We start from the raw sequence: 11,251 nt of genomic DNA, 5'->3' as shown, positions 1-11,251 counted from the left end.
AGCGAGCTCAACCTTGTACCTCTAGAATACTACAACGCCAACGTCCTAGACAGCAAATGTCTTGCGAATATAACTCTCTTCTATTTGGAACATAAGAGAACAAGTTTATCAGCAGAGGGGAGACATCTCTTATCCCCGAACCTGCGATCTTTTTCTCGTAAAATATGACAATATAAATTTTGCTTGGCCAAAATTCACCATCAAGCAACATCCGGCCGGTTGGCGCAATGGTAGCGCGCAGCCCTCCTAAGGCTGAGGCTGTGGGTTCGAGTCCCACATCGGTCGTATTTTTGCTGCTGAAGTCTTCTCAACATTACATCTATATCTAGGAGATCAAGGTGTGGTACTGGCCGCATTGGCGCTCGATTTTTGCATGTTGGCGGGGGCAGAAGGTGGGGCTCTGCTAGAATGCAAGAGCTCGATCGCTCAACAGCACAATCAGATATCCTGGTTAAATGTTCCTAATCAATGCCGGTCGCGTCATCGATTACGAGATCTAGTTGTTGTCCCTTGGATCTCTCGCTCTATCCTCTTTAGACATCCACGGGCATTTTCAGAGGCTGATGGGCTGAACCTTCTAATCAATGTAATCCGCTCAAATTGAAGTGGTGTAACAACGAGCTCCGTTACACCTAGGTCGAACCTTCAACAAAAGGCGATACACGTTCTATGTTTACATTGTAGACCTTTCGCGAGCTCTCTAGATCTGTCCCTCTTTGACTTCCTCGTAGCGTTGACGTTTTAGTTAAAGCGGTGGCTACGTTAGAATCTGTCTCGGATCTAACAGCACTAAAGGAAGCAGGTAAAGAACTCCCTCTATGCAGAGAAGATTGAACAGAAAGTGCCACAGGAGGCTCCCACTAACATCACGTATGCTTTCTGCAGACTGCATAGAACTCGTCGTATACTTCCTACAAATGTGCGTTACATACTTCCAACACTCAGTCGCGTTCATCCTACGGGGTTCTCACACACAGCCAATGCTATAGTAGGCTTGAAGCGGTCGATCTGTCGCGCCGTAGTAACCTTGTTCTATGTAGCGTGAAAAGGCACTGTCATCCGCATTAATGCAACGGTATAGATGCATTCCTCGAATCTAGTATATCGCAGAATCCCGCCTCTATAGCATTTCATCTTTGCGTGAAGACCAGCGGGAGATTCCTCGACATTAGAGGCTGCGCCAGGAAGGTTTTCGAAAGCCTATCCTGTGATCGTGACACCAAAAGCGACTTGTTTCATGCCGACTTCGGCTCACCGTAGGCTCTCTGTGCTGAAGATACGCGTTGAACGGCCATGTGCCTAGAGGACACTTGTTCGCGTCTTCGTCATATGAGCCCAGTCATATACTCAGATACGAGTCCTCAAAGACGTGGTTTTAGGCTATTGGTCCAGAGATACGGGTTAAGACGCGTTGGTCCTGGCCGAAAGCTTTGTAACAAATGCCGCATTGAGTGATATCTCCCAGTCAGGTAGCGATAAACCTTCCAACCAGTCTCCGCGAGAACGCTCAAGTTGATCGCCGAGACGTGTTTCACGCTGGGCGGTATCGCGGGTGAGTTCGAGGGAGGAGAGTGTAAAATCTACTTCTATTGAGCCTGCGAAGATACGTTCTGTGACTGACATCTGGTATCGCTGAACCTTGTTCGAGTTAAACCGAAGATGAGTTTCAGGACAATTATCTCTTTTCGCGGAATAGGCGCTAGGAAGCTTCGTTCCTGTCATTCCCGTCACTTACCGTGCCTGCGGTAGTCATCGAACGGGTTGCTGGTCATGCCTTTCGGCAAGACCAGACTGCACATCCGCACGTGAAAGCCTCGCATAATGTATACTGGTGCACAACGACGACTTGGGTTCGGAGCGGGAAGCAGTTTGTGATTGCTATCTAAGCGACGAGTGCTCAGGAGCTCGCGTTACCGCACTGGCGAAACGGCAGCCGCAGCACTACTGGTAGCCCCAGCCAAAGTGAGCCGACAACGACAAACGTCATCAACCCAACCCCCCGTCCTCGCGATACCCTCAAACCCGTAAAATCCAGCTCTTTCGCAATCACAATTAAGTTCGGCCAATGAAAAAAATGGTGGACCGTCAACGCCTTAAACTTTGAAACTCCGGAACAGTCGGAAATTGCCTCCTTGGGTATAATCTCATGCACGTGTTGGCTGACGTGCCTTTTTCAGTGCCGCAATCCTGCCGCCTCTGCGTATCTCGGTTTTCGCAACCCCCCCACACGGTGACCAACTTGATCGTTTCTGCGCCCGCGCGACGATAAAGACTGTGTGTAAAACGCTAATGGGACAAAGGGAAATGAAATGAATGGGTAAAACGAGGATGATCTGCGATATGTCAGTCGATGCTCGGTCGTGTCTCGGAAGCAATCGGCTAGCGCTCAGACATGGGAGTGAATGATGCGCTGTGTAAGGGAGGGGGCCTGTGGCTGTGCTGGCTTCTGTGCGAGACGGTCTGAGCAAGTACGCACCTCTGAGTTCCAGCTCGTTTACAGGACCAGCTCAATGCTCCGCATGTATCGCGCCGGTGCCTTCACAAACGCTGCACTTGTTGCTGCCTGACCGCTTGCACGATGGACAGCCCTTGCCGTTGCAGGCGTCGCACTTTGTGGTTCCATTGCCTTTGCACGTCGGGCAGTCCTTCATGGTGCGTAGTTGACCGGATCGAGCGGGCGGAAGTGGTGGCCGGGGTAGATGAGGCGCAGCTGAGAGAAGCAGAGAGAAGGAGAGATGAAGTCAAGTTGCGTTCTGAGAAGGGCAAGATATCTTGGACCGGAACCCGTATTTAGTCGATCGTAACGGAGAGAAGGGGCGCAGTCGCGGTGAAATAGTCCGTTGATCTTGATTTAGGAAGGCAGTACCACGGTCATCAAGATGAGCAACACAGTAGAATGTTTCGAAACACACAGTAGTCCACGGGCCTGATAAGTGTCAGGGTCGCTTTATATAATTTCCCCCATTTGGGCCCCGCGCGCGCACCCGTACCTCATCATCGCAATCTCACCGCGGCCGCGAATAGTGAAGCAAGCTCCAAGCTCAGCCCCCGTCGCTTTGCATCCAACAGCTGTCCAAGCTCCTCACGATAGCTTTTCAGGGTCCTCCAGTGGGAGTAGCATCACGAGAACAGGGCGGCAACGTATTCGGGTCCACTTGCACTATTTTACCATGCCTCTGGACAGGATGATGTCAAGGTGCATCACCGGAGGGCTATGGAATACCTCAAAGCCCCTGCCTTTTCTCATGCACAGAATGCTCTTCCCTTTCCAAACAGCTCCTGCGGCACAATCTCTTTTGGCGCTGTGTGCTCCTATCGCATGCAAACAGCTATAGCATGGGACCTACTGCCGCCACAGCCGGCCTATGTCTTCATAATGAGTGCGGCGTTAGGATCGTGCCGCAACCGAGCCAGCTGTAAGAACCTCCGAAACCATCGATGCATATCCTGATTGGGTTTGGAACGTCGACGAGCACGTCAGACTGCATTATCCCAGACCTTTGCATCAATCAGCAATCAGCCACCCTTCTAGCGCGTTCTTCTCAAGATTGCGCGCATCGTCAGGTGTCACCATGGACAAGCAACGTCATTAAACGCTCCAATAGCCTTTCTGCGGTGCCAGCAGTACAGGGCGCGGTACAAGTCGAAGGAGACGCTGTATCCGGCACGGAGCGTGCGAAGCTACGAGCACGTTGTTGAAGCATTGGTGAAGAACAACCCTTGGTGGTGGATAAGAGGGTACATGCCTGATGCAGAAGGCACACACGTGGCAGGCTGCAGGAGCGTTAGGACGAACCAACATGGTGGGTAAGGCTGAATTTTGGTTGGTGGCGCCGTTTGATACATCGGCAAGGAACAGGGTAGATTGATTTTCCTATGTAACCACGCAACTCCACTTTCTAGGCACAGCACTGGATGCCTTCAGACGTGTGTACGCTCGCACTAGGAAACCCTCGCTCTATAGCATGTATAACTAGAATCTGAGTAAGAATGTCGGCCGGGTGCTATGACTGCTGCTCCATCAACTTCAGCGGTGAAACGTGTAATGGGGAAGTCGTAGACAGGCATTGAGCCACTGGACAGATCGACTGGATTTCCACCAAAGAGCAGTGATGCTATGTCTCAAACCCGTTTTACCGTCGCACAATATCACAGTCTTGAAGAATGCCATCACTACCCCTTCACGCAAGACCGAACAATTACTCCGACGCCGTTCTAGACCACTTGACCAAATGCTACACTGGAGTCCGAGTGGTCAAAGAATAACACTAGTATCCTTGGTGTCCTCCAAGACAGGTCCAGCAAAGCCAATTCACATGCCGCGTAGTAGTAGCGTAACCCTAGCGTTTCCGAGACGAACGCCCAGCCAAGGTAACACGTTGAGACAGCGGGCCGAAGCCAAACTCGAGGTTCCCAGGGCAAGCAGCGAGATGGCCTGATGCGCAAAGTCTAACTATTGCAGTATTTCGTTCTAGACGTCTCAACGGTGCAACGCTGTCATGTCTCAATGGAAGTGTTTTCAAGTCAGCTTTGATGTGCCACCAGAAGTCAGGCCAAATGTGCATTTTCGTGGGAATACGTATGGTAAGTATGAGATGAAACGATCTAGCAAACCTTCTACAGAACACCGTGTTCATTAGGATGTAGTCTGATCGGGCTATGGCGAATATCCGAGTAGTCACGCCACAATGGACACGCGGCCTAAGGCTGATAACATGCCACAATTTCGAAAGCGAGGCGTGAAACCAAGGCTTAACACAGAGTCAATTCACCCACACAGGCTTCGAGAACAAGATGGATCAGGCATCAGCAAGTCTCGGCTAAGGGCCATCAACAGGAAATACTCATGTCTTAACATTTGTTGAAATTTGTCCGAATATCCAAGTGCAGGCAACGAACATTGAAAACGTCTTCCCTACAACTTGGCCTTGACAGCTGCTCTCTCCATACCCGGTCCATCCCAGATATCCCGCTCAACAGCTCTTGTGTTGATATACTGCATGCCCAACTGCTCCACCTTTTCCACGCCCAGTAAACGCATGCACGTTTCCGTTTCCGCTTTCAGAACTGTTTCGATCTGTTAGTACTAACATCAGAGAAAAAGGGCAATGTCGACGAAGACTTACTCTCAAGAACCCTCGCAACACCCTCCTTACCTCCCGCACCCAATCCAAACAACGCCGCTCGTCCCACGCCCACACCTTTTGCACCCAGACAAAGAGCCTTGACTACATCTGTCCCGCGCTTGATGCCGCCATCTACCCACACCTCGATGCGATCGAAGACTTCGGGGCAGTACTTTCGTATCTCGAGAAGCGTGTGCACAGCCGGTGGCGCGGTATCGAGAGCTCTGCCGCCGTGATTTGACAGGATGATAGCTTTAACATGCGGTGCGTGCAGAGAAGCCAAGTAGGCGTCTTCGTGCGTTTGAATGCCCTTGAGCACAATGGGCTTGTCCGTGTGTTTTGCTAGCCAAGGTAGAGTGGAACGCCATGTCAAATCTGCAGCTGTGCCCCAGAACAGAGACTGACCCATGCCCATTGACTTCGGCTTTGGCTTCTCATCCTCGCTGGCTTGTGTGGGTGTAGTTGCGCTCGTGCTGGTCTTGGAAAGCGATTGGGATTCTTGGACCGAGGCGCGCACGGGGAGGTTGGAGCCAACGTTCTTGCTGCGTTCGTCGTGTTCGCGCTTACCGGGGACGGGCGCGTCGAGCGTCAGACAGATGAACTTTATGCAATCGAGCTTGTTCATGCGGGCGAGGATGGCTTCGCTCTTCTGGCGCTCGTTCTGGACGTAGAGTTGCCAGCCGAAAACCTGGCCGGGGGTGGCGTCTGCGACGATTTGCTCGGGCGTCATGGACGCGTTTTGTGAGATTATTTGCATGGCGCCGTATTGCGAGCAGGCTTGCGCAATACCCCATTCGCCGTCGGCGTTGGCGAGGCGCGCCATGGCGGCGGGCGAGACGTAGATGGGGAGTTTGACATTGTTGCCGATGAAGGATGTGGAGGTGTCGCAGCGGGTGCAGTCGACGAAGACGCGTGGTCGCAGCAGTATGCTCCGGTATACGCTGTTGTTGAAGGACTTGCTCTGCAGGTCGTCACTCGCGGAGAAGTAGTATGCCCAGGCCTTGTATGGTATCTGCTTCGTTGCCACCTCTTCAATCTCGTCGAGGTTCAGCAGATTGTCCAGATCCACCGGGCCTTCATCTTGCGCCTGTCCCGTCTCTTCTGGTGTCTTCTCCTCTTTCGGGAGCGTGTCTGGGTTGATGGTGCCGAGCTTATCGGAAGCTTCGAGGTTCTCTTCGAGGATGCCCGGAGGGTGGATGGGATCGTATTCTTCGGTTGCGTCGGTGCCGGCGAGTTGGAGGATGACTTTGGAGCCGCCAGGGTGCTTGGGGATGAAGCGCGTTACATCGTAAACATTGCCGTAGAGAATTACCCAGCAGCTCTCTGCTGTGTTGTGCTGCGCGACTGATTTGCAGTATTAGCGACGAAGGTTCAATCGGATTGCCGTAGCGGTAACTGACCCTCGGCATAATCGAAAACCTTTGTCATGGTGTCGTGCGTTCAGGTAGTGGTACAATACGGAATATTTACAAGCACGCACGCAGAAGACGCAAAACAGAACTCTACAAGAAAAGTGATGAAGATTGGAGAGCGAATGGGTTCAACTCATTCCGACGACAGAGCAGACACCGACGTCTTTTAGCCAACCCCAACCTGTGGGGAGCTCGGGGTAGTGCCATCCCGAGTCAGGCAAGACGGGCCGCATTTCTTCTTTTGCAAAGGCACCCTGGGTAAGCCGGATATACTGATGGCTAATTGGCGGTGGTTTTGTCTAGACTATCTGACCTGTTGCTGTGCTAGCTCGAACGCGGTGTACTGTTGCACCATCTGGTCAGTACAACTCTGCGATGACGATATTAGCCTCAATTGCCGCGGCATCTGAACATCAACCATCCATATCACTTCATCACGTCCAAGCGCTCAGCGTGTATACGAAGCATGCGGTATTTAATGCGCTTGTTTCCTGAATGCTTTTGTATTCTATGGGTATCCCTGGCCGAACTCACAGCTTACGGTGAAAGACCTCAGCATTGCGCGTCACACTTACACGTATCAAACGCTCTCTGGACTAGGTGCGGTGCCTTCGCTTTTTGCTCTCCTCTCGCGTTGCAGCTCTCGAGTTCCTTTTCTCTGCCAGCCGTCGTTCAAATGATTTAAATGAAACTTGACTTGATCCTCCCTTGACTCATCAGATTCGTTATCCCTTGCATGTTCGTCATTGTCGTCGTCATCGCTATCAGCACGTGTCGATGCTATAACGAGGTCTTCTAGTTCGCTGTGAATATCCCACCGGGAGACACGCCTTGAACTTCTTGACCTTGTTGCGCCAGGCCATGTTTTGGCAGCCGATTCGGAAATGGAACGCGAAAGTGTTGGTCTTGCCAATCTTCCACTGCGCACTGCTTCTCTGCGCCGGTGTACTTGGTACTTGGGTCGCTGGAGAAATTGTCCGCGTTGCGAATCATCTGCGAAGAATATTAACATGGTATCCAGACTGGATACCAGATGAACCAAGGTGCTAGGCGCTAGAATGTTCAGGAGCGAGAGGGCAGGATATTCACCAACCCTCAACCGGAAGATCCGGCCAGCCATGCTCTAGCTCGCCTTCATTCGCAGCCTCTTCACCCCAGTCCATCTTCTCAAGTTCGTTACGGAAGAAATCTTGTTCCTCCTCGAGAACGCCAGGCTTAGCACCTAAGCTTTCGGGGTATCGCTTGAGGTTGTGCCAGTGTGTGAGTGATCGTAAGGCCTGCTCGAGCGGGACACTTTCGTCAACCTCTGCATCCACGTCACTTCCTGCTAACCAGTCGTCCCGGAGCTCAGGTCGACAGTGTAGATAGACTGCAGTGATGACACGCATGTTGGACTGTCGCCACTTGCGACCGCAGTACGGAACTTGGTTCTTGAATAGCTTGAGCGTGTACAGGCGCAATTCCGGCTGTGGTACCTTCAAGCTCTTGCGCAGGAACTGCGAAGACTTGTACGAAACAAGCATGAGATTGCGATGTGCCTTGTTCTTGCAGATCTTCTGCATGATCCGCAGGTAGTTGATGGACGTGAAGAACGCGCGCCACGAGAAGTTGGTGATTGGTTCTTTAGGTAGCTCGTTCGTCGGAAAGCCGAGCTCGTCTACCTCTGGAGGTTGCAGCTGGGCAGGCGGTAGGGCCGGCTCAACTCCTGATTCATTCGAGTCCTCCCTGGAAAGACGGATTGGGGGTGGGACGGCGTCGTCTTCGTCAGATTCGCCGTCATGCGCCTCTCCCTCATTTCCACTAATACGATCCTCTTCAGAGGCATTCCTGGAATGTGTTCGACAAAAGTTGAAGAAGTTCAGCTCTTCCTGCTCGCTCTTGAAGTTCACAATCTTCTCGACCTCTTGCAGCTGTAGTAGCTTCAAGATCAACGGAACGTAGCTCGAGTCAACTAGTAGCTGCGTGATATACTCGAATTTGAGGACGTGCGACACTTTGAACCATTTGAGGATCAGTATTAGGGTGCCAGTGACTGCCTTGTCCAGGACTTCTTGTGTGCGCATTGCGTCAAGCTCCTCATTCGTTGCCACGGTACTGCCATGTCCGTTCATGCCGCTCATGTCTGGCCGTCCAGCTGTCGTGCCGTTCTGGTTATCCTGAAATTGAAACCCGCTCTGGAGCCCATTGGCGCCACTGGACTGTGTGACGAGTGCCGTGACGTGCGCAAGAATGGCTTTGATCAAGACAATGATTAGTGACTGTAAGTTGGGCAGTGCGATGCGCTATTGCACGGTTAGCTTGTTTATCCTTGTTGATCTTTGGATACTCACGTAGAATTCCTCGACCAAGTGCAACCGTTCCTCATTGCTGCCGGATGCAAGTTCTTTTGGCTGAGCTTTCTCACTTGGTTCGAGTGACAGCTCTTCGATATCAGGGTTCTCATCAGGGCCTGTCCAACCGCGCTCGTACTTCATAAATGCGACACGTTCCTCCCATAGCTGCTTCATGGCACGTGTGGCCTTCATGCGTTTAGCGAACAGTTCCGCGGCTTCCAAGATAGAAGCAGGAATGTCTGAGCCCTCCCACTTGCGTCCCACCAGAAGGTCCTGTAGGTCAGTCGAGCCCTTTCCGCCCAACTTGTTACTAGACTCGTCGAGTGGTGGATACAAGAATGGGAACAGCTGATTTGTTTGGTAGTTCTGCTTCTTTCCGCCTTTGCCACCGGGGCCTGCAGGCGAGGGAGGAGGTGAGGGTGCCGGAGTTGCGATATGAACCGGTTGATGCAAGATGGATGTGCTGTTGCCATTTGTGTCGCCTAGCCCAGAGCCAAAGACATGATTGCCAGCCACCTTGTTAGGATGGTTCTTCAATGGCGGCAAGATGGAGTTGTTCTCCGGCTCAAGAGGAAACACGGGAAGGGGTGGATTGTACGCGGGATATTTGGAGCTTATCTCTTGTCTAAAGAGGTGGTAATCGAGAGGCGAAGCGGTGATGAGTGGCTGACCCTTGGAATCCTCTGACTCCAGGTTGGTGTCTCGGAAGGTCTCTTTGACCTTGGCAACTTCTCCGAGACCGCCGAAAGTCACCAGCATGGCCTTCCAGAGTAGCAGTGAGATCTTGCTAAGAGGTAGATTGATCGACTCGTCCCAACGCAATTTCGCGATAAGATCCACAAAAAGCATGAGAAGACCTGGTTTCTCTAGATCGAGAATGGCGGTCCTGAGGGTCCGGCTATCCTGCGTCTTCTCCTCGTCGCGCGCGACTTCAAGCAAGACATAGACTGCAGTCATGGTACACCAAATCTCGCGTCGTTCTGCCTCTTTCGAATCGCGCTGAGCTTCAGGTGTGACATCTGCGCCGCATGCTCGCAGGAGCGACAAGCTGAGTGCGTCCACAATGGTCTGTACGCCATTACTCTCGGCGAGCAGGTGCACGTTGCGCTTGATAAGCGAGGCCTGCCGGCCGGATTTGACATATGCGATGCTGCGCGTTGAAGTCGTGCTCGACTCTGGTGCCTCGCTCACAGCTGGGTCCGGGAGCCCTGCAGTCTCATGCCAGCACCCAAGGAGGACATAGACCAATGCCTCAAGCTTCTTCAATCTCAAGACAGGGTCGACTTCTTTGAGTCCTCCCAATAGATGTCGCACGAAGTCCACGTGTTGTGTAGTCGTCGCCGTGGCCCAGTCCAAGCCGTCCTCGCCATTAGAAACGTCGTTTAGGCCATGGAATGCGCTCCACTCCAATGCGTAGGACGCCTGGGTTTTGAGCAGCATTGCCTGCTCCTCGACTGCATACGAGAACCACTCCTCCAGCTCTTCTTCGAAAGACGATGCATCGTCGTATGTAAAGGCGTATGGGGCAGGCTCGACCTTGGGTATGCCCCTCACGAGGTTCTGCAGTTGCGCGAGCGAAAGCGAGTCATTCTGTGGCGTGTCTGGCGGCGGTACAGGTGGTGCGGGCGGAGGCAGGTTCGGCGCGGGCGTAGGAACTGAATTGCCTCGTTGTAGGCCGGGGCGGGCTGGCAGGGTGAGGGGAGGCCCGGCTTGGGGCTGGTCTTGGTCTTGCTGCAGCAGTATGCGCTGCTGCTCGGCGGTATCGAGGGGCAGATTGAGCTCTTCTTCGGGCTCCGCCTCTATGACCGGGAAATCGGCGCTCGAATTCCCAATCAGCTCAGCTGCATCCAGTACGGGAGGCACAAGTGGCTCTCCGGGCACGTCGCTGTTGGCCATGGTCGGTCGCGTGAATTATGTGGGTGTGGGAGTGACGAGTTGGTCGAAACGTGCTGCGCCCATCATGTCCGGGACTTCTCTCACGTGCTGAACATGATTCTGGGACGGAAGAGTCTGTGAGGGCGGCGAGGGGGGTGTCTTCACGGTTCAAGAAGGTGAGCTGCGCTGTGTATGCACGGCAGGTGGGATGAGCCGTCCGCTAACTGATGGATAAGCAGGGTTCCGATTAGCGCAAAACATGTTAAACATTCGTCTCTGCGACATATCCCTAAGTCATCACAACAACATTCATCGTAAAATAATCAGCAATGGATTACCGAAAGTGATACATCATTGACAGAACGCCTCCTTGCTGTAAAATGTGTCGCTAGCCCTCAAAAGACGTAAGAGAAGCCTCAGTTGTCTGTGTGGGAGAGGCCTACCCAAGCGCACCGCGATCGCTGCCGCCAGATGCAAACCAATAAGAAAACACCGTCCCTAAAGA

The 11,251-nt window shown here is 52.7% G+C and overlaps 2 protein-coding genes and 1 non-coding gene across 3 annotated transcripts; 1 reads left to right on the top strand and 2 right to left on the bottom strand.

Moving 5' to 3' along the window:
• The first annotated feature begins 213 nt into the window (after positions 1-213).
• Positions 214-285, top strand: BKA58DRAFT_t51. Its single transcript has one exon. It is a non-coding gene; the product is annotated as a tRNA-Arg (tRNA).
• Positions 286-4,795: 4,510 nt separating this feature from the next.
• Positions 4,796-6,682, bottom strand: BKA58DRAFT_386925 (L-lactate dehydrogenase). Its single transcript, XM_046170511.1, has 3 exons — positions 6,527-6,682; positions 5,127-6,470; positions 4,796-5,067 (listed from the first exon to the last, which is right to left on the bottom strand). Exons 1-3 carry the CDS (start codon positions 6,552-6,554, stop codon positions 4,916-4,918), a joined length of 1,524 nt encoding a protein of 507 aa, XP_046024359.1. The 5' UTR covers positions 6,555-6,682; the 3' UTR covers positions 4,796-4,915.
• A 741-nt stretch (positions 6,683-7,423) lies between these two features.
• Positions 7,424-10,935, bottom strand: BKA58DRAFT_195331 (uncharacterized protein). Its single transcript, XM_046165697.1, has 2 exons — positions 8,869-10,935; positions 7,424-8,820 (listed from the first exon to the last, which is right to left on the bottom strand). Exons 1-2 carry the CDS (start codon positions 10,765-10,767, stop codon positions 7,624-7,626), a joined length of 3,096 nt encoding a protein of 1,031 aa, XP_046024358.1. The 5' UTR covers positions 10,768-10,935; the 3' UTR covers positions 7,424-7,623.
• Between the last annotated feature and the right edge of the window lie 316 nt (positions 10,936-11,251).

Source organism: Alternaria rosae, assembly GCF_020736505.1.
Source record: "Alternaria rosae strain MPI-PUGE-AT-0040 chromosome Unknown BKA58scaffold_6, whole genome shotgun sequence".
In the NCBI taxonomy this organism is placed as follows: domain Eukaryota; kingdom Fungi; phylum Ascomycota; class Dothideomycetes; order Pleosporales; family Pleosporaceae; genus Alternaria; species Alternaria rosae.
This window is presented reverse-complemented; position numbering and strand designations above follow the sequence as displayed.